We start from the raw sequence: 24,578 nt of genomic DNA, 5'->3' as shown, positions 1-24,578 counted from the left end.
CCTAGCTCCCAGTGTGATGGTATTTGGATTGTGGGGCCTTTAGGAATTAAGTTCAGATGAGATCACGATGTTGGGGTCTTATGATGGCATCAGTGTCTTTAATAGATGGGAGAGAGCAGACTTTTCTCTCTCTCCAGTGTGTGAGGACACTGTTAGAATGTGGCACTCTGCAAGCCAGGAAGATGGCTCTCACCAGATCTGCTGGCACCTTGGTCTTGGACTTCCTGGATGCCAGAACTTGGAGAAATAAACATCTTTCAGTTAAGCCACCCCATCTATGGCATTTCATTATGGAAGCCCAAGATGTTTAAGACACTGATATTTATGCAGTGATTTGCCATTTGAAAAGAGATATTGCATATGCCATTCCCTTTAATCCTAACAGCAATCTGGTATGAAAAGGCATCTGAAGCCTAATTTTACAGATAAACAAAGGGTGAGCAGGATGCAGGAACTTGCCAAGGGTCCCACTGTTATCAAAGAACAGAGTCAGGACTTAAACGCCATCTTCTCATTTTAGATGCGCTGCTTTTAGCAACACCTTGTTCTTAAAATGAAATGGGGGAAAGACATGCTTACATGTTTGTCTTACTAACATCAAAGTAATAACTACCACTGTCATCATCATGGTTACTATCATCCCACAACTTATCAGCTACCTAGGCCTTTCTGTTAGGCCTCCAAAACTCAAAAGCTTCCTTTTCTTTTCAAAACCCGTACTTCTCATGTGGAACTGGGGTAAGAGAATAATCGACATATCCAGCAGCTATAGAAAAAATCTCAGGAGGTTATTTTTTCTTTCAACATGCACATGCATAACCAAGGGCACACACAACTGGTCTGCCATTTTTCAGAAGAGTAGCACTGATATTTGCCGGGTTGTGTGGTGGAGACAGTCAAAGCAATGCAGAGTCAAGTTTCAGGAAACTTTCCTTTGAAGGCTCAGTTAAGTCCTGTGGTAGTCATCTCTACAGGGATCCCAATCACCTTCACCTTCTGGGATTCATGATCTTTTGGAGTCCCTCATCCTCCCACCTCACTGTGTCAGAGCCAAACTGTGTGACAAATAATTTGCAGAAGGGGTAACGCTATAAATGCTAAGGCTAGGTGCAAAAAAGTTACGATGGCTTTTGCGTTGTATCCATGGTTTACTTTTGGGGGAAGCCAGACACAAAGTCACAGGGACACTCAAGCAGCCCCATGGAGAAGCTTGTGTAGAGAGGAACCAACTAGATAGTGCCACTCACAAACCATATGAGTGAGGTACACCATCTTGAAAGTGGATTCTCCAGCCCCAGTCAATTTTTTTTTTTTAAAGATCTTATTTGTTTATTTGACAGACAGAGATCACAAGTAGACAGAGAGGCAGGCAGAGAGAGAGAGAGAGGGAAGCAGGCTCCCTGCCGAGCAGAGAACCTGATGCGGGTCTTGATCCCAGGACTCTGAGATCATGACCTGAGCCGAAGGCAGCGGCTTAACCCACTGAGCCACCGAGGTGCCCCCCCAGTCAAAATTTTGTATGACTGCAGCTCCAGTTGACCTCTGACTGCAACCTCATCAGAAATTTCAAGATGGAACCACTCAAACAAGGTGCTCACGGTTCCCTGGCCAACAGAATCTGTGAGATAGGAAATGATTATTGCTGATTTCAGGCACTCAGTTTGGGGATAATTTGTTTTGCAGTAATATGCAACCACAAACTCCTTTTCTTGGTTAAAAGCAGAATGAGCCCAGCTCTCTCCTTTGCATGTAGAAAGGTCAAAATCTATTAATCCTTTCTGTTTACTTCATAAATGCTTCCCTTAAGGCAGGTACAACAGAATAAAGACTAGTGGCAAGCAATTTGTTATGTTGCTTCAAATTATTAATGAGAAAATTCTGGTAAAGAAAAAAAGTGGTGGATCGCAAATAATTCCTATGTTTTTACAACACCTGAGCAGAGCTGAGAAAGCCTTTTAGGAGTCATCTATGGCATATCTAACCCTTAGCTTAACTTCATCTAAATTGAATGATATCACCAAGGAGGAATATTCTTCTCTATACCCAGAGGCACCAAAATACAATAGAATTTCAGGTCTTCAGTTGCAATGCGCCATCAGGCCATGCAATAAAAATGCTAGCCTGTGAAAAACTGGCATTTCTCCTGTGGGCACATCTCTTTCTGTTTTGTATTTGTCTGACCAGCGCACTTTGTCTGAGTGTGGGATTCTTTATATTGTATGTATTCACCATTATCTTTATTCTATCGTACAAAAAAGCCCATTTTCATTAATTGGCTTATGTATTTAATGGGTTCATTATGTGTAGTTTTTAAAGTAGATGAGTAGAACATTTACTAATCTAAATCTTTCATCTTTAAAAGAAACATAATGAAAAAATAAGCAACTAGAAAATGCTGTTTAGGTTCATAATTGTAGATACATCATTTTAAATAAGTGTAATTTCTATTACACACCCACAGGAAAGATTAATAATTGAATATAATTATGACCACTATATGGATTTTAAATTCTGTTCAAATATATTTTGATACTAATCCTCTTTTAGAATTAAAGAATCAGATACATTAAAACAGAATTAATTCATGACAGATGTTTAGTATTACTTTAACACAACATAAGTAGAAGTCTATAAAGAAAGAAAAACATATACACTTACTTCTTAAAGGTAAATTTTTAAGTTATGATTACTCTGATAGAGCTCTGAAATTCATGAAGATGTTAAAGAACATTTCTATAATTTAATGTCTATTTCTGGGTACCCTATTAATTGCATAAAAATGAAAATTAAGAAATCATGAAATTTATATGTGAAGAAACACATGGCACTATGCACCACACTGTGATGTCTAATTTTATATGTCAAATTAGCTAGACAATGATATCTAGTTGTTTGTTTAAGCAGCAGTCTAGATGCTGCTGTAGAGGTGTTTTTTAGATGTGATTAACATTTAAATTAGTAGACTATAAGTAAAACAGATACATCTCCATAATGTTGGTAAGCCTTATCCAATCAGTTGAAGAACTTAAAAGACTGAGGTCCCCAAAAGAGGAAAGACTTTTGGCTCCAGGCTACCTTTGGACCCAAGACTGCAGTATGAACTCTTTTATGGAGTATCTATCCTTCTGGCCTTCTCTAAAAATTTCAGACTTGTAGTTCCCACAATCTCATGAGCCAATTCTTTAAAATCTCTGTCTCTCTCTCTCCATATATATAAAACTAATATTATAATACAGCTAAATACATTAAATATATATATGCATGTATACATATATGTATATACAGGGTTCTCTGGGGAATGCTAACAACCTCATTCCTATTGAATAACAATAGTGGAAGAAAAGATTAATATTATAATAATAGAATAATAATCATAGAAATACAGGTAGTAAAACTTTTATTTTTGTAGTGGGATTGAGCAAGAGATATTTTGCTTAACCCTTGGCATACTATCAAGGTTGACTGTACCCAAATATATATCTTGAGCTTCTTTTTTAAGAAGTTCTATTTGTAAAAATTGGTGTTTTTGACTTTATTCTTTCTGGATGGTCTACCAAAAAACAAAGTGAAATTTTATTTATTCTTTCAATAAAATAAAATTCATTTTATCTTTCAATTACCATATGGTTCTAATGAAGCCTTTCATACACCTAAGATACATTGTGTAGTCTTAGTAATCTTATTTTTCCTATATTTGTAAACATTTTGCTCTTTCATCACCAATCATACATTTTTCCTAAGTATGCTAAAAAGAGTTGCAAATGAAAGAATGATGGAATTATATAGAAGGATAATACATAGTGAAGAAGAAACCTCATCCTTTAGGTTTCTTATTACATTGTCCCAAATAGTGCATCTTTAAGAAGTATAAAAGAAGAACAAAGACAACACCTTTGGAGTCTGTTTTTAGCTTTCATCGAAGAGAGTTGAAAATGTAGAACTTTTCATTTTAGTCTCATTATGTCAAAGAGAAGAAAATTGATAGAGGAAGATGTTTATGATTATTAGACAGAATAGAAGATAAATGCAAAGAGACAGAAATCAGCATTCTAAACCCCAGTGATGACAGTGAAATTGATCATACAGGTGAAATCTTAGACTGTGAGTCTCCAGATGATAAGCAAACACAAAGATTGATGAACAAACAATATACTTTTAAGGACAGAAAGAAAATAGCACATTTTAATCTAGCTAGTTGTTCAATAGGAAGGACTTCATTACATTTTTATTGAAGAACTTGGACCATCTTACTTTGCTAAAATGATGTGGGACACTACATCATTTGTTTGTACCTCCAAATTTATTTGATACTAAGTTTTTTGGGTTCAATTCTTACTAAAATTTCTAATAAAGTTTTTTGTTAACTGTCTGTTACTTGTGCAAAGTATTTGAAAAATAACTGAAACATACAAAACAAAAAGCATAATGGTTCACTAGACCTGGATGGCAAATGGTCATCTATTTGTCTTGGTATACTGAAAAGTCACTCCAAAATCTGATCTACATAAACACAACCATCTGTAACTCTCAGCTGAAGGGTGTTTTTTATTCAATGTATCACTAAGAACCAGGAAGAAACTTGTAAACTTGTGTTTTTGGACTGGTGGTACAGCAGAAGATACAGAAAACAAAATATAGAACAAAACTTACAAACTCATTCTTCAGTGTGTGTTTGTCTAAAGGCATATTTACCTTAATTTGCCACTGGGAGACCTGATGCTAACTCCTCTTCCTACATTTCTTAAATGTAAGCCAAGTTCCAGACTGTTCCCTAGGTCTACTCTTTTCATCTGGCTCTCTATCTCTTTGCAAACTCATCTACGTCATGTAACTTCCAAATCTGCTTATAAGTAACTTTGCTTCTGAAATCTCTACTCACGTTTTCTTAAGCACATTATTTTATCACCCATATTCAGCAACTTGTCCTGAATCTGTCTCTGGTTATATTACCATATTCCAAAGCACTGGATCTCAAAATCTTAAAAGGCAATCTTTCTCTTAGATTCCACAGATCCAATCAATGTCCAAATCCTGTTAATTCTAGCTCCACTGGACGTCTTAATTCAGTTATTTCTTTCCACTCCACTGCCACTGCTCTAGCTTGGGCTCTCTTGCCTCCTACCTTGTCTCTTTGCTTTTACTCCCATATCTTCCACAACATACACACAGACATGCTCCCACTTCTACAAATTCATCTGTCACACCACAGCTAACTTAAGACTAATTATGTCTTCTTCTCTTATCCTTTCCTGAAATATCCTTTCCTTCCCAGCCTCCTTCTGCTTTTCAAAATCCTATTCGTGACCAGTTCAAATTGAACCTCCTTCTAAAAGCATTCTAGAACCCCTTCATTCAGATCTAATCTTCCTTCCTCTTCTTCTCTCTGAAGATTTCTTAATACTGCCCTACTGAAGTACTTAGACTGCCTTGCCCAGATAGACTTGCCTATATACCCACATTTGATTGTAAGCTCTTTTAAGACAAAGGCTGAATCTTATTTTTCCCTCTATCCCAACCATCACATCTGATATTAACAGCACAGAATAAGCATTCAAATATTTACTGAACTGAACTGAACTCTTCGGTTGCCAGTGGCATCCTGGTGAATGTAAATTCTGAGAGCTGCTTGTAGTTGTAACAGGTTGACAGCAGGTGCTAGGTGTCAAAAGAGGGAAATTTATAACATTGACTCTACTTCTTCTAAAATAAGCAGCTCTCTAATAGATAATACCTGAGAGGAAAATATTGGCTGGCATTTCATTAGCAATAGAGATTTCATAAAAACACGGAGAACAACAAAGTCTTTTTATTTCACCGTGAAGGATTTCATACATTTGGTTGCAGCAATGAATGATAGGTTGACAAAGCTGCTATAAAACTGTCAGTTACTTCAAAAATGCTGTGAGAGTATTTTAATTCTCATGCAGCAGAACATTCTCCCTTCTACAGTCCTGTGTACCAGCTCTTTAAGCAATACGATATGAACTCATTCCATAAAATTTATACAATGTCACCAAATTTCTCAAAGAATTGCAGACTGGTTTGAAAGAAGTTGAGATGAAAAAATAATTTTAAAGGAAATAAATCTCTCTTAAGACTGGGCATTCCGTTGCAGAAGCTCCTCTCCTGGTTTAGCTTCTAAGTGGCTGTATGGTACACCCCCCCTTCCTATTCTCCCATCTCCAGCTCCTCTGTACAAAATTCATCTCACCATGATTGCATGGACCATTTAATGAGCATCCAGCACATGCGAGGTCTTCACTTTAGAAATCTCACATAACTTTATCTCCATAATCACCATACAAGTTTACGTATTATCATTATCCCCACTTCACAGATGAGGAAACTGTAGCTTAGAGAAGTGAATCCACTTGGCCAAAGTCGCCAGCTAGAAGATTACAGAGGTTCGCCATCCTATACACTTCCAACATGTGGGAGAGACAATCCTATGATTCCATGACCAAATGCATAGAAGACAACAATATAAATGGGAGCAGTAAAAATTATATCCAGATTATAGCAGTGACTAGTATTTTCAGTTGTCAAATATTCACAGTTCTTTCTTTCTTTCTTTCTTTCTTTCTTTCTTTCTTTCTTTCTTTCTTTCTTTCTCTATCTCTCTTTCTTTTCTTTCATTTCTCTTCTCTTTTCTTTTTTTCCTTCCCTTCCCTTTCCTCCCTTCCTCCCTCCTTCTTTCTTTCTTTCTTTCTTTCTTTCTTTCTTTCTTTCTTTCTGTATTTTTTGACTAACCAATGCTTTTCCTTTGATGTGCCTTGGGCTTTAAAATCATATAGACTTTAGTTTAAATCCTAGTCCCTCATTTGCCATGTTACTACAATTCTAGGCACATTACTTAAGCTTGCTGAGCTTCAGTGTTTCAATCTCTAAAATGGGAAAAATAATATCTACCCTCCTAAGGTCATAGTAAATATTGAAAATAAAATAACTTACATGAATTGTCTTGCTTTTTTATAGTACCACTCATGTATTTGTTTAATTTTTTTTTTTATATATGTTGTTCCGTGTGTTCTAAAGCAACCTTCTCCGTTTTCTTTTTAACTTCTCTCTTTTCATCTTTGTAGTATGAGAACCAGGCAGCTACCAAAGAGCTTATTAAATGCTTTCCCACTAAGCATTCAAACAATCCAATTAGATCATAATTAAAATGACAAGAGTTAATATTTACTTAGCTCTTACTGTGGCTTGGATCTAAGTGCACCTCCTGTATTATCTCATCTAATTCTCCCAACCTTGAGGTAGATACAAGTAATCTTATTATACAAAGGTGGTGACCAAGATCAGATAGTTTACAGAGATTAGCTGTTTGTTCAGGGTCATGAATTTACTAAGAAGGCAGCCCAGGGAGCTTGCCCTCAAAAGCTGTATGTGCTGTTGTTATAGATTTTTTTAAAATGGTAATGGTGGGGGTTATATAGCAGGAGAAGCTATAGAAGCAAGGCTATAAAATACAAATGTCAAATGAGCCATGTTCACCAATATTATTTGTGGAATAAATGAACCAATAAGAGAGATGAACTCCTTTTTTCCATATCTCCCTCACTGCTATATGAGGTATTATGGTATTATGATCTGTCATAGCAATGGGCATGAATAAGAGTTTTGCATAGTTCAGAAACCTCCCACTTAGCAATCTGAGATCCTTTCAATCTTACTTAGTTTTGCTCCCCTGACCTAGCTAGCCCTTATGCAGGAGAAAATGACCAGGAATGGCTGACATGTTCAGCAACCAAAAGATGGAAGGAAAATGAGCAGTTTGAACATCAGAAATGGCAAGGAGAATTTCTTATTTGAATGCACTTAGAATGACATTTTTCTCTCACCTAGATTATTGCAACATGAGTTCCATCAATACAATCACCTGAAAACAACAGATACTGTGGAAATCGTTTTATATGGTGAAGCATGTTGCTATTTTGCAGACCCAATTACTTGAGATTTTAGCATGGATATTACTAGTAGAGAGGAATTGCTTTGTACTGGTCTTTTCTCTTGATAGAATGCAATAAGTATATATAGATTTCCCCCAACTGTTCGAAGTTATGAACTGGGACTTACCAAAGAAGGAAAAATGTTTCAATATAGCATTATCCTCTTACTGAATATTTTTCTTTATTTAGCTGATTCCTTCTTAAGTATTTCTAGAAGTTTCAGGGCAATAAAAAAGGACTATTGAAATCTTCAAATAAGAAAATACAATTTTATGAGCAAGTATTTTATTTCTGCTCATTCCCTGAAAGCCAAATCTATACTAAAGAAAATGCTATTTTGAACACGATTGAAACTTTATGAGTATTCAATCTCCATCCCGTTTCACAGATTTAAAATGGAGAGATAAACTGAAGCACAGCAGGGCTGCAAATGACATTGTTTAGATAAACATATCTTGTCAGAATTATCCTGGTAGTAGCATTAGAGGCTCTGGGCATATTTGGCACAAAGATTCTGGATTAGGCTCTTAATAAGCAATATAACATGTCTCAACAGATACTTGGCTTTTAAGAAATGCTTTTTTTTTTACCACAGGGATTGGGATCTTTCCACTATACTACAAATATTCATAAAGGTATTCATTCCTAAAAGACAAAAGCTTAGAGAAACAGAACTGTTCAAATTATTGGATATTAGCAGATACATAAAAATTTGTCCCCTGTCACTCAATTTAACTTTACATCATGAAAAAAAAAGTCAATACAGTATCAAAAAAAAAAAAACAGATTGTAAGGGATAATGGAAAATGTTTAGACAATGTTGAATGGATAGTATAAAATAAATTAGAGTTATTTTCCTCTTAGGGAAAAAAAAATAGAAGTTATTTTTCATTAGTAAAATGACAAATGACTTCCTATATAGTGTGTTCAGATTTGCATAAACATTTTTGCCAAATTTCCATATTTCTCAGGCAAGAAACAGATTACTTAACTGTGTAATGGGAATTCAGTCTTATACTGAGTAAATCATTCACTAAGACTCATTCTTTTGGACCACTATGTTGCGACCTGATGAAGAAGCCTCATCGTTCCAGCATGAGGGAGAAACATTTTACTACATCAGTTGAAAAGCTCTCTGTGTTGATCATTACAAGGAGATTTTGCTCTTGCCTTGCTGGTTATACAAATATTTTATAACTTACACAGAACTCTACAACTTGAGTGTATTCTTTCTGTCCAAATTAGTTATGGAAGAGAATGACCCGTTTCTTACCAAACTAGCTTCTCTCTTTCCCTGGCTCAACACTGGTCAATATTTTGCAGTTTCCCTTGCAATAAGATGTGGTCATGTGACAAGTTCTAACCAACAGACTACGAACCACTTCCAGGCCTGTCTCATGATAAGTTCTAAAGAACTATGTTTATTCCTCATTTGCCCATTAAATGCATAGGACTCAGATGATCTGGACACAAAAGATGGAAGGGGCTTAAGTCCCTGAATGACTTCATAGACAGCTGCTTATTTTGGATTGCACCAGAAAAGAAGTAAACTTATACTATGGTAAGCCACCAAGACTTGAGATCAGACATATAGTGACGAGTACTACCCAACTAATGTGTTAGTTAGCACATATTCAAATACATCGTTTGAGCAACAATAAAGAGTTAAAATTTCAAAATCAAGAAAAGTATTTTAATTAACAATCAGGAAAACTGAAAGAGGAATGTGTTTAGGAAGTGATTTAAAACATACATAATTTGCAGACCAAAAAAGTATTTAATCCTAGTCCTAGTGATTAAGGTCATTAAGAAAAACAATAAAACAGGATGGGACATGGTAAACATTCTAGAAGGAACACATACTTTCAATACAGAAGGAAATATTTGTAAATTGCAAGTTCTGGTCTTTGTTTGTTTTGTAAATTTGAGCAATTTGATTAACCATTCTCAGAATGTTTCCTCATCTATAAAATGAGGGATTATGAAATGTAGCTGATATTATAAAGATTTTGTACACATGCCCACACACAAAACACAACACCTATTATCTGCTATCTAAGAGGAACTCAATGAATTCCAGCTATTATCACTATTTACCTAACACATACAAATATGACCAATAATATTTTTCATACATTAACTCTTTATATTGGTTACTTTTTCTGTTCCTTCCAATGTACTAGCTGCAAAACATTCTGCTTCCACTTCCTCAGGCTAGTGCTAATGCAAGAGAATGTAAATTATGAAGACATAGATTCTTGTTTTTTGAGGTTCAAAAGCCTAGGCCTAGAAAAAGACAAAAGATTTGGAAGCAAAAAAAAAAAAAAGGCAATGAAATGATCTTTCATCCCTACTCCCTATTAGAAAAAAATTCCCTACTCTCACACTAGAAAACAATCCCTCTGTTTGTGAGAAGGGATGAGAGGGGACCTGACAGGGGGCATTAAAAAAAAATTCGTCTTGATGTGTGTCCCTGAAGGGGAGGTAGAGAGAGGGAAGGGAGGAAACCTGGGAAGATGCACGAGAGTCAGAGAGAGCAGAGGTGAGCCGGGCCTCATTCCTGAGGAGAACCTCTGAGGGAAAGAGAAGGAGAGTAGTTTCCCCTTCTGCTTCCTCTATTCCTTTTCCTGACACTATGCACAGGTACTCTGAATCACTCTGTGTAAAGAAGAAAGGAGTAGATACAATGTCTAGGCAGAGGGGCCTTAAAGAGACTCCCAAGATTCCCACCCAGTCTAGTATGGCAGAAGGAATGGTACACTGATTTCTGTTGTTACATAATGAGGGCATCACAGTAACAGAGGGAAAGTCCAGATATGAAAGTGTCACTGCAGAAGGGAATGAAAGATGGTCCAGGAAGCAACTGCCTGCTTGGACCAAGAACCAAGAATATGAGGGAGAGACTGATGTCTCCATGGCACTAGCCCAGAAAGAAGACAAGGGAGGAGCAAATGTTCTGCCACACCATGCTCACCATGCCTGCCGCTCCATGCTTTGCATCTACAGAGCCTAGATTGATGAAAAATTTCTTTCTTCTCCTTCATGGAATTATATTCAGTTATGGAAAGATAACACTATGGATTGAAAAATCTTAGTACAAGAGTTATAATTTACAATGACTTATGTAATCAAAAAAAATTTTTTTAAAGATTTTATTTATTTATTTGACAGAGAGATCACAAGTAGGCAGAGAGGCAGGCAGAGAGAGAGGGGGAAGTAGGCTCCCTGCCGTGCAGAGAGCCCGATGCGGGGCTCGATCCCAAGACCCTGAGACCATGACCTGAGCCGAAGGCAGAGGCTTAACCCACTGAGCCACCCATAATTTTTTCACAATTTTATCAACTCAATGGAAGTAAATCAACTTAAGTCATTATTGAAACTTTTCAAACATCTTTCCTTAAGTTTCACATGCTTGTTCAAAGACTTACTTCGATCAGTAATAATTGTTCTAGCCTCTTGATTGCTGGTCTTGTTTTTCAAATTCTGGGCAGCGGTGATGAGTTCTTCCAATTGGGGGCGCCTCTGTTCCAAATCCTGCAGTGTCGCCTGAAGGAAAAAAAACAACTTAGTACTGAGGTTCTCTAGCATTGCGCATTCCTTTTATGTGATACAAAGTAAAGCGCAATTTGAAAACCAAAGCACTTTTGGAAATAAAAAAAGATGTTATGGATATAAATCTCTAATGTGTAAGGCTTTATAGAGAACAATTCAACAAGAAATGTGCTTCATTCTTAGATACCCAAAAATATTTCAAATGAAAATCTTGATTATAGATTTACTTCACTATTTAAGAGCTTAGATGGAGGTGTTTTAGAGAACCTGGGTTTACTTACGCCAGTGTATGAGCGCCACAAGTGAGAAATGCAATTTTGAATTATGACAACGTATTTAAAAAAGATAGCTGTTTCTATTTGTAGTCTCATTTTGTGTGGTGTCAAAATTCAGATATATACTTTAGAACCAGGAAAAGCGTGGAAGTGATTTAAGAGATGTAACTTACTTAACTTCTTTGTACCCCAGATTCCTCACCTATAAAATGAGAGGGTGATGCAGATGAACCAAGTCAGTCCTTCCCCAAAGGAAGTATTAGTATTCATACTCTGTATTACAAATGACTTTAATTTAATACTGCATTGGATAAGAGTACCAAGAGAATAAAGCTAAGAATTATTTACTTATTTATGTATTTATTTATAGGCAATATTGTTAATTATTAAGAAATCCTTCCTTCTAGTGTCCAACTATTGTCTCTGTCACCTTACTCTCCCTCCACTAAAGGGCTCATATCCCAGTGATGTTTACAAAGAAGTTTGGCAAAAAAAAGATCTCTCCCTTTTTTTCCCCTCTAAAATGGAACACATTTTGTTTCAATTTGGGAAAATATAATGAATATTTGTTATTAGTTTATAAGTCCTACACACATTTTCTCGTTTTTATTCTCCTAATAACCACACTAGTAACTAAGCTAGAAGTCTTTATGGTTTTAAATCTGAAGCTGTTTCCACTACCTCATGAGGCCAGTGAATGTGAAGGGATGAAATGGGGTACATGGTAATGTTCCTGAAACTTAGCTGACTACTAAGCTCTTTGACAACTGCTGATTTTCTAAAGATTTTTGGGTTGAGAAAGGCCAAGTTTTGAAGATCTTACAATGTTTCTTTCGTGAACAGGTAGGGAGACAGGCCTTGTGATTTCAGCTCAATTGCTTTAGGTAATATTAAAATAATGGCAAGAACTTATCCAAACATTACACATCTATTTTGAGCATTTTCCCCTCTCTGTGTTGAAAAATTGGAGGGGCTAACTTTTAACCAATTTTCCACATTTATAAACTGTGATTGCTCAGAAGAAAAATCCAATTTTCAGGTTTCTAACTTTTATGGTTTCTTTACACAAAAGGGTGTTTGAAATATGGAACAAATTGCCAAAGACAGCTATTGAAGTAAGTGGCATAAGTCAGTTGGAGAGTACTGAACAAATTTCAGAATGGGAATCATATAGTAGTAGATAGATGTTATGAAATAAGATATTTTCCAGGGTTAGAATGTTAAACTCTGGTCATCTGTGGCCCAGCAAGCTTAAAATGTACTCTGGAATTCCTGACTCTTAAATATTTAATACATTCAAGAGATTTTTTAAAAAATAGCTTTAACCAGAACCCTCAGATAAAGTCAAATAATTGCCTCAAATTTAACCAGGAACTCTACATAACAGAGGTAGCAAAGCACAAAAATTCATTCATTTATCCACTCATTCTTTCATTTTGTAAATCTCAAGTGCTGAGTACTGTTCTAGGCACTATGGGTGTAACTGTGGATGAATGGATTAGGTATGCTTTGTGTAATTTAAATGCAAATTTGTGTTTTTTGATACTTGGAAATTTTTATATAACAAAGATTATCATTGTTTTCATTTGATTTCATTTTAATCCATCCTCAAACAATGAAGATATTCTTTGCTTCTCTCTTCTGGATATATTTCTCAATGTTGGCTTTACTTTACTCTTTCTTTTAGGATCACAAATTTCTTTCAGAAGTAGGTTGTAGAAGTAACCTGATCAACTTTAATTTAAATTAAACCTGACCACAATGAACAGCTTTTACTGCTGAAATTAGCAAGCATGTCAATTTAGACTTAACACAAGCCATTTTCCTCTCTAATGAATAAAATAGGTCTCAGGGTATTGTGAAACCTGTTCTCTAGTTGGGTGATTCTCTATTTCTGCTGACAGACACATGCTTTGTAAGCACCTGAGAAGATTATTAATGACATCCTTTGAAGCAGTCTCCTTAAAAACCTAAGGAGATTCATAGCTGTAATAAAACTATGCATTTCTAAAGAATTTTAAAACAAAATCGTAACTCTTTATCCCACTCTTTGGTCAATATATATAAAGGTTCATTTCTAAAAAAGACACTGTACAATAATATATATTGCTATGGGATTTATCAGACACTGATATACTCATTAAATAGTGGTTTCTCAGTAGAGCAGAATGGGAATTTTCTCCTTTGGCTTTCTTTCCAGAAATAAAGGAAGGACTTGAATATGACATACTTAAATATTTTTTGATTAAGATATTACAAAAACAGTGACTGAAAGACTTTCTTGCTAGTGAACAGAACACACACAGGCAGTGAAAACAATGATTACTTTTTTCTTTTCATTTGGTTTTCCTTTGAGTATATTCTATTTGCTATTATAATTTCTCTTACCCAAGAACTTGTTTTACAACCTCCAAACTTTTCCAATAGAATGACCTTCACCTCTATTCCACTGAGCCACCCACAGATGGGAGAATACCTTAGATCTAATCATTAAAGTACCCACCTCCAAAATACCCATCTATGAAATTGTTTTCTTTGCCCCCATCTGGTGTTCTTACCAGATGTTTCTCTCACCAGAACACTCTTTCTACTCTAATCCTTATCCTCAAATGACCTCCAGTCCTCTTTTGTTCAGCATCCTCATTCTAGCTGTAGTGGTCTCTAGTTGTCAGGCTAACCAGGTAGAATGCTATTTATGCTTATTTGTTTTTCTGATAGGAGCCCAGGTATTCATTACATATATAACTTAAGTGAACAAAACTAAAACCATTACATGCTTAACAGTACCAAAGCATAATAATTGAGCATGACTACAGGATTCTATCGTTCCAAAAGAAACAAACACGAGAGCAGGAAGGAATCAATGCTATTTCTAAGGGGTCATAGGCCAGCTACTGGGCTTTACTAAAAACAGCTTACCCCATGGAGATGAGAATTCATCATGGATTCCACTAGCTGAGCAAAGATGGAAGAAAAAAAAAATCTTCAAATACAAAGTGAAGTCATTAATCCTACTAAGTCCCCCCAGGGTTGAAGGAAGTGGTTATAAATAGCAATTCTATGAAAAAGGGAGTTAAACAATGAAACTATACATACTCTAAGTAGGTCATTTTAGGTTCTCAGAAAGAATTACATTTTTTTATTGTATTTGGTAAAACAGAATTCTACCTAAATAATATTCACATAGAAAACTCTACAGTTTAGTTGAATATTTAGTGTTTATATGTTTAAGAAAAGACCTTAACAACAAACTCTTTACACTTTTGATATTTTCTACAAAAATCAACAGTCTTCATATAGTTATATTTAGAACTAAAGCCTACGGTGATTTTCAGTTGCTGCCATTTTCAGGACACAAACATGACTTCAGCTTTCCTGTAATGTAAAAATGTAAGCCTTTTACTCTTTTATTTACAACCTTAAAAAATTAACATCAAAGATGGGCAAGGTGGAGCAGTTTATTAAACTACTTTATGGGTAGAAAAAAAAAGCATTTAAGGCAGGCAAGTCCTAAATTGTAGCCATTCTAGAAAGTAAAGGAGTTTTCCCTATGAGGAAGCTATTCCTATGTCTAGCTTCCAACTGCCTCACTGAGCGCCTTCATTCTGGCTTCTTTTCTTGCATTTAGCTGCGTCTCCAAATAGATTGCCCAAATCCAAAGCTGTCTCCATTGTCTTCCACTCCCTCACATTTACATGTTAAACTGACTTCGATATTTTCCTACTTGGTATATCATTACTACTTCTCTGAATGTTCTACCAGCATCTCCATTGGTAACTTCTTCATAAGCACCTTGTAACTGTGGTTATCCTTTTGTCCTCCATTCATTCAAGAAATAATTTTTGAGAAACCATCTTATTTTTATATAATTTAAAACTTAGAGAAAAATTGCGAGAATGATCCAAGAGCCCCCAGGTATCCTTCACCCCAATTCACCAACTGGTAACATTTTGCCACATCTCTATTTATCACTTCCCATTCTATCATTGTCTCTGTGTGTATATATCTGTACATATAATAGATACTGTTTTCTGAACCACTGGCAAATCATCTGCAGCTATTGTGCCCGTTACCTTTGATATTTCAGTGTTTACTTCTTAAGAAAAAGGCATTCTCTTATATAACCTCAGTCCAATTTCAAAGTCAGGAAATTTCCCATGGCTTTAGTTCCATAAATCCAATCCACATACTTTATTCACAGTATGACAATTATCTCACGAATTGCCTTTCATTTACTGGTCCGACTGATGCATAGAATTTTGTTGTCATCTCTCTCTTTTTTTTTTAAAAGATTTTATTTATTTATTTGACAGAGAGAAATCACAAGTAGTCGGAGAGGCAGGCAGAGAGAGAGAGGGAAGCAGGCTCCCTGCTGAGCAGAGAGCCCGATGCGGGACTTGATCCCAGGACCCCGAGATCATGACCTGAGCCGAAGGCAGCGGCTTAACCCACTGAGCCACCCAGGCGCCCCTGTTGTCATATCTCTTTAGTCTCCTTTAATGTGAAATAGTTTGCCTTTCTTTGAACTTCATACTGTTGACTGTTTTGAAGGCCAGTTATTTTGTAGAATGCCCCCCCATCTGGGTTTCTGCAAATATTTTTTTGTCAGTCCTGGACCTAGGCACAGGTGATAAAGAAGTGAAGGAAGAAAATTTATTCTTCTCAAGGAGAAAACAAACTAGTAGTTAAGACAGGTAGTAAATAAGAAATTACAATAAGCTGAGGTGAGTATTATGGTAGGGGAAGCACAGGGAGTTACCAAAGCATATAGGAGAGATGGCTAACCACATTTAAGGGTTAAGGAGGGTCTTCAGAATGAACTGGAACTTACATGGTCCTCAACTCGACTTCGTCTAAATTATACAAAATGTATTTTTTTTAATTGTCTCTATGACTCCTTTTTTTAAAACATTTTTTAGCTTTATTGGGTAAGCCTGATGAATTGAAATTGTATATAAATATATACAGCTTGGAGCCCCACATCAAGGCTCCAGGCTCAGCAGTGTGTCTGCTTGAAATCCTTTCTCCCTCCCTCCCCCTCTACTCCTCCTCCTACTCACATGCTCTCTCTCTTTCTCTAAAATAAATAAAATCTTTACTAAATAAAGTATACAGCTTGATATTTGTTATATGTATACATTGCAAAAGAATCACCACTATCAAACTCGTTAATATAGTCAACATCTCACAGTTACTTTGGTGTCTGTGTGTGATAAGAACAGTTAAGATCTATCCTGTTGGCAAATTTCAAATGTACCTTATTAACCAAAGTTACCATACTGAATATTCAATCTCTAGAACTTACTCATCCTAAAGCCAAAAGTTTGTACCCTATGATCAATACTGTCCCATTTCTCTCACTTCACAGCCCCGGCAAACATCATTCTACTCTGTTTCTCTGAGTTTGACTTTTTTTAGATTCTACATATAAGTAAGATCATACAGTATTTGTCTTTCTGTGTCTGGCTTATTTTGATTAGTAGAATGCTTTCCAAGTTCATCTATGTTATCACAAATAGCAGGATTTCCCTCTTTCTTAAGGTTGAATAATATTCCATTGTATATGTACATATACCATGTTTTCTTTATGGGTTCATCTGTTGATGGACATTTGAGTTGTTTCCATATCTTGGTTATCGTGAATAATACTGCCATGAACATGCAGTGCAGAAATTTCCTTGAGATCCTGATTTCATCTTCCTTGGATGTATATCCAGAAGTGGGATTACTGGGCCATATGATAGCTCTATTTGTAATTTTTTGAGGAAATTCAATATCCACACTGGCTGTACCAATTTACAGTCCCACCAACAGTGTACAAGGGTTCCTTTCTGTCCACACCCACACTGACACTTATAATCTCTTGTTTTTTTTTGAAAATAGCTATTCCAATAGGTGTGAGGTAATACCTTACTGTAGTTTTGATTTTTACTTCTCTGATGATTAATGATGTTGCTGGCCACTTAGATGTCTTCTTTGGAAAAATGTTTATTCAGGTTTTCTGCCCATTTTAAAATCTGATTATTTGGTTTTTTTGCTATTGAGTTTCAGAAAGTCCTTATATATTTGGGATCTTAGCCCCTTATCAGATAGACAGTTGCAACTATTTTCTCATTTTGTAGGTTGCCTTTCATTCTGTTGATTTTTTTTTCTCCTTTGGTGTGCAGAAGTTTTTTTTTTTGTTTGTTTGTTTGTTTGTTTTTTAATTTGATGCATTCCCACCAGAGTATTTTTGCTTTTGTTGTCTGTTATTTTGGTGTAATTATCTAAAAAGCCAAAGCCCAGGCTAATGTCAAGAAGTTTTGCCCATGTTTTCTTCTGGTAGTTTTATGCTTACAAGGCTTTAAATGCCACTGTCCCTAATAACCACTGTGGAGGCCATGACAACCAATATGCAAGCCTTTTACAACTGGGACCTAAGTGATTGGAGACCCAAACTGCTGCCTTTGGAAACCCATCACTCCACGGAAGAAAAGCCAAGCTTCCTGCAGGCTGTTCCCCACCAATGAATGAATGTGATAACGATACTAAAGCAGAGCCTTGTTTGGGAGACACAGGGCTCCTCTGGCTGCCTTGGCCTCAGTGACTCCCCAACAAGTCTGCTGAATCTTCCTTAGATCTATGGCACACTGGGATGCTTCTGCACAACGTCCTTTCCCTTTTCTTCACTTGGGGGCAGGCTTGCATTTTGATCCAGTGGTTCCCCCACCTTCCTTGACATCCTCCCTACTTCCTTTCATAAAAATATTTCCTAGAATAAAATCATTTCTTGTTTAATCCTGTCTTGGGATATTTAATTTCAAGCCCCAGTGAATATACCCACATCTGTCCTTTTTTTGACCCTCAACCACACATCAACACTTCAGATCTACATAACATGGAAATTCCATGATATTACCTCCTGGATGTATAACTCACAACTTGTGGATATTATTAACATCCTTCCAAAGATTCAAGTAAATTAGTATTTTAAAAGTACCTCTATTAAACAATCATCACTACTTAAAAAAAAAAAAAAAGGATATGGCCATTATTTTCAATGAGCCTAGAATTTAACTGGAGGAGAAAAAAGATAATTTAGGTGTGTTACATGGTAATGGTGAGGTTCTACTCTACATGTGTCTCTCAAGAATATGACAATATCAAAGCAAGCCATCAAAAATTCTTTATATATAACAACTATTAGGTTTCCTGCAAGACATTGCAAAAGGAGCTTTTTGGCAAGTTTTTAGGCTTGGGAAGATAGAAAAGCTAAGAAAAAAATATTCCATTGGATAGACAGAGACCTCCCTCGGGCACAGCTTGTATGGTTGTACTGGGCTCTGCACAGAGAAGGGCTCTGTGCTTTGTTTTCTGTGGTTCTGTCGCCATCTTGAAATTATTTATCATTTTTGTGTACATGTGGCCCGGCATTTTCAAGTCTCACTGTACCCCACAAATTATGTAGCAAATCCTGACCTCTACCCTGATGTGAACAGAGAATAAAAATTGTGTATCTTGTTTGAAGCACTAGTCAACTGGTGATGGGAAAAATGCATCTGAACACAAATTATATCATGTCCATCAAATGCCTTTTGTTTAGTTCATAAGAACTTACTCGAAATTTCTTTTGTAGCAATCATGAAGCTAAAAGATATATGTTTTAGAAGAAAATCTCTTCTGCTCAGGAAAGCAGAACAGAATAGAATGCAGTTGTTTAAGACAGGATCCTATCAGTACCAATGGCTACTGGAGAAGCAAAGTCATTGTGACTAGAAAGAAGTAAAGCAAGGAACCCCCAGACAAAGGAATGAATCTTCTAAGAATTTGGGATGAAAAGGGGAAGCTGTGGTTCAGGCAACAAAAAGTGGCTGTGGGGATCTCAAATTACATCTGTAGTTTTAGCTAAGTATTAGTTGTTCCCAAGGGTAGGGTGGCCTTGAAAAATACATGAGAAACTACTAATAAATAATTCCACAAACAGTTACTGACCTGCAACTAAGGCCAAACACTTGGCTTACAGACATGCACAAATAAACCTTGGCCTCTTTCTTTAAGGAACTCGTCATATAGCAGAAAATAAAGACTCATAAAGAATCAATACAGTGGGAAAAAGTACTCATAATGACAGTAATAATTGTTTATTAGGCACTTACTATATGCCAGAAATGGTCTATCATAGTCCACAATAATGGACTCTGGAGTCAGGCTGCCTGGGTCTGAATTCTGGTTTATTACTTTTGGCAAGTTACTTAACCATTCTCTTCATTTCTACCACTGTAAAATGAAGATCACAAGAATATCCATCTCTTAACCTTGTTATGAGAATTAATGGGGTTCATGTTTGTAAAATGCTTGGAAGTCCTGTTGCATAAGAACTGTAAAAGTTTTCAATAAAAAATTAATCAGTTTAATCATCATAATACTCTATAAGATAGGTAGTGTTGTCTCCATTTTACAGAGAAGGAAAATGAAAGAAAAAGAAGCTAAGCAATTTGCCCAGGATCACAGACTGGTAAGTGTCAGAACTTCTAACACAGGACATTTGGCCCCAGTGCCCACACACTTAATAGAGAGGGTACAGTACTATATGGTTACAAAGTATGTATGCTGTGGTATAATAAAGTATACTACAGCATAACATAGTATGACATAATTATCACACAGATGAAATTAAATGGAACAGAAACATTATATGGGAATAAAAAAGGGGAAATTAACTATTTATCTAATTACCTAAGTACTGAATCAGTCAGGATACCTGCAATAAACCAATGACCCATTCAAATTGGGAAGGGGAAACTTTCTTCAAGGCCAGAAGAACCAAGTGGAGGGTGCAGTTAATAGAATCTGAGAAGTAGCTGCAGGGAGAGGACCTCTTGACAGGAGTTATGTCTGTAAAGGGACCTAACCATCACCTGACTCACACTCCTCTTTCCCTCGTCTCTATGAGTGCCTCCTACTAGAAGCACATAGTCAACAGGTAATACCAAGTTCACTGTTGCTGCTCATATTATTCAGCCTCCCAGGAGACAACAGGAAGTTCAACAGTAGTATATCTGAGAAAGAGTCCAGCAAAACTACCAAAGTAAATGCTGAAGACAGGAACAACCATTAGAAGGAATCAGTTTGGGGAATTATCACATATGGGATTTCTCTGGAAAGACTTCATAGAAGGCATGGGGCTGTAGGTAAACTTTGGAAGATTTGGCTAGGTTACGGGGAGGGCATTATAAGGCAAAGAAAAGCATGAGCAAAGACACTGCAATAAAATGAAGCTTCAACTGGGCTGGCTGGTGCCTACAATTTCACTGGAAAACACAGGAGATAAGTTTAGACAGGCAGAATGGAAGCCCTCAGAGTTACATTTCACTACTCGCATCCTGTCATTTACCCTCCATTTTATACATTTGGTTTACTTAGCATTAAATTTGCTGTATGGGGCACTCTGATTAGATAAAAGACAATTTATTTTATTTTACAGTTAGGTTTTTAAAAATCCATCTGAGGTATTGGATTTTATGACAAGAAACTGGGTAACAATGAAGACTAGAAAAACTGAAGCTATGGGTGCCAAGACTTGTGTCACTCCATGCCTTTGTGTACCTTATTCTTTCTGACTGGGACACCTTCCTCAGTTCTTGGTCTTTCCTAAAAATATGGTACACAGATAACCACGAGTGAAAGTGATGACTGACAAAATGATTGGACACAGTAAGGGGAAACAGTGATACAAGAACGAGAATTCTAACTGGAAGGATGTGGAAATTACTAGAACACACCTCCCTGTTTCAAATAGTGTTTATTAGTATTACAAAAATTAGTGATCACTTGGATAACTTTAAATAGGAAAAATATGATAGCTACTTAAGAAATTATTAGCGGATTCAAACACCCATAGGACAGTCTGTGGAATTTATTTCTCTACTTCTCATATAATGTCTTTCTTACTTGTTGGCATTATGGGGGGGCAAAACAAATTTATCTTAAGCCTCCCACATTTGAAGCCTTTCTTGTAATGGTGTACTATAAACCTATTCTACTAACAGTATGTTATTTTTTTAAAAAGATTATTTGTTTACTTGAGAGAGAAAGAGAGAGAGAGTTCTTGCACAAGCAGTTAGAGAGAGAATCTCAAGAAGACTCTCCACTGAGCACAGAGCCCCACTGGAGGCTTGATCTCATGAGATCATGACCCTGAGATCATGACCTGAGCCGAAATCAAGGCTTAGAAGCTTAACCGACTGAGCCACCCAGGCATCCAACTATTAGCATGTTATTTTAAAAATAAATTCTTTCCTGTGTTTGAAAAAGAGATTACGACGATCATTTCCAAGTCATTCTGCTACGGAAAACTTAAAGGAATGATTTATTTGTCACTTCATAAACCCCTTAATATGCAAAAATGGAAACTCCTTCCAGTGACACAAGCCAATAAGTAAATAATGTGGTCTAATTTGGGGATCTCGAAATATAATTTCAAAGTCAAGAAGAAAGAAGAATTTTAGGCTACAATTTGTTGATAATGATTTGCAAATACATTTCTAAGCTGACAGAAAGGGCTCTGATATTTTTAGCTGTTCAACATCAGATCTGTTATTCTACATTGTTCGCATTGCTTGAAACCCTATTGTTCTATAAATTTCACATGTTGACAAAGGATAATTGGGGCAGTTTTAAGACCAGTTGCTGTCATGTACATCACATTCACTTTTGATGTTATGACCCGATGAAATAAGTGACATGTTTTTTTTTTTTTTTCTCCCTCCGTATATTTTAGAGGAAAGGGAAAAATGAAATCATTTTATTGTATCCATGTTTTGGGATTTTTTTTTCCTGCTCCAACTTTCCATTATTCTTTTCTTGTTCTATCTTGAATAACACCATTTTGGAGGCATTCTAACTTCAGTTGGTCAAGATAAATTGTCTTTTATCTAATCAGAGTGCCCTATACAGCAAACTGAATTATAAGTGAACCAAATTAATAAAATGGAAGATAAATGACATGACATGAGAAGTGAAACAGAATTATCTGAAAGCATTGTTTGTAATATTTTGCCTGGTGCAGAACATCCTGATTTTGCATCCTAAAGATGTTGTCCAAAGCCACAGAAATGCAGATAACGAAGGCCAGTGTTAACAGGTTAAGTGGAGCACCAATCAAATGGGCAGGAAATATTTATTGGCAGGATTCTATGCACAATACATTACAGTAGGAAATGTGCTTTGCACGTGATAGAGGATGGCAAAAAAGAGCATCTTCAATGAATTCCAGGAGCTTGCAATGGACTCACAATGCTGTTGGGGAGACAATCTTCAGGCCTGCACATTTGCTTCTACACAGTTAGCCAATAAGAGAAGATGGCATGTAAATGACGAACGTTACTCTCTACAGACTCTATGCTGACAGGATTCTGAAGAATACAATTCTCATATAAGCACGCTCAGGGAAAGTGCCTTAGAAGATCAGGAACCTGAACTATCATTTGGGGGATGAACAGGACTAATAAGGACCTAATGATGGGAGGGGCAATTCCAGGGCAAGGACCGAGCTTGCACCAATAGATGGAGGCATGAACACACTAGAGTGCTTGGATGAAGAGTGTGTGAGTAGTGTAAAGAAATATGGTGGCTGTGATGAAGCTGGGAAGGGAGGCAGGGGCTTAGACTACCAGATGAATGAGTAAGAACGTGATGTTTAAGGCAGTGGGAAGCAATAGAATCTTGAGAACAGAGGAGAGCCACAGTAAATGTGGCATTTTTAGAAATATTAACCTTCCACCACTGCATCCAAAGTTCTTTTGAAGAGAGGACTGGAAAACTACACTTGCAACAATCCAAGAAAACCCTCTTCCAGCCCCTCTGTTTAAATTTCCAGTCATGAAAACATGTATACCATTTTTTTAAGTGGGCCCATAGTGTGGAGCCTGATGCAGGCCTTGAGCTCATGACCCTAAGATTAAGACCTGAGCTGAGAACAAGAATCAGAGAATTAATTGACTGAGCCACCCAGTTGCCCCTGCAAACCATTTCTTTTTTTATTTTCCCCACACCAAACCATTTTTAAATTTACATCAATGTTTTCAAAGGATGGTTTAAATTCAGGTGAACTCTGCGGAAGTTCTCTCATCAGTTTACTCATTATGACTACCTTCCCCTTCCTACTTTAAGTCCTTGACTATATTCATTAAAGCTTCTTTAAAATCCTTGCCTGATAATATCAACACATGACTCATCTCATGGTCCTTCTCCATGGCTCTTTTCCCACTTGATTGTGGGTCATATTTTTTTCTTTACATGTTTAAGCATCTTTTAAAAAAATTAACATATAATATATTATTTGTTTCAGGGGTACAGTTCTGGGATTCATCAGTTTTACACAATTCTAGCGCTCACCACAGCACATACCCTCCCCAGTGTCCATCACCCAGATACCCCCATCCTTCCCCCACTACCCCCAGCAACCCTCAGTTTGTTTCCTGAGATTAAGAGTCTCTTATGGTTTTTGTCCCTCTCTGGTTTGGTCTTGTTTCATTTTTCTCCTCCCTTCCCCTAGGATCCTCTGTCACGTTTCTCAAATTCCTCATATCAGTGAGATCATATGATAATTGTCTTTCTCTGATTGACTTATTTCACTTAGCATAATACCCTCTAGTTCCATGCACATCATTATAAATGGCAAGATTTCATTTTTCTGATGGCTGCATAATATTCCCTTGTATACATCTTCTTTATCCATTCATTTCTCAATGGACATCTGGGCTCTTTCCATAGTTTGGTTATTGTGGACACTGCTGCTATGAACATTCAGGTGCATGTGCCC

General features: G+C 36.5%; 1 protein-coding gene across 1 annotated transcript in view; it reads right to left on the bottom strand.

The window, feature by feature from the left end:
* DMD (dystrophin) overlaps window positions 1-24,578 on the bottom strand; it is a 2,004,585-nt gene that overhangs the window by 586,340 nt on the left and 1,393,667 nt on the right. The window contains exon 49 of the mRNA XM_082716529.1: window positions 11,378-11,495. Coding sequence (XP_082572655.1) covers window positions 11,378-11,495 — 118 coding nt within the window. The remainder of the gene's footprint in view (window positions 1-11,377; window positions 11,496-24,578) is intronic.

The sequence above is a fragment of the Mustela nivalis genome (assembly GCF_964662115.1).
Source record: "Mustela nivalis genome assembly, chromosome: X".
NCBI classification, from domain to species: domain Eukaryota; kingdom Metazoa; phylum Chordata; class Mammalia; order Carnivora; family Mustelidae; genus Mustela; species Mustela nivalis.
Note: the sequence above shows the minus strand (reverse complement) of the source record. Positions and strands in the feature narration are given on the sequence as shown.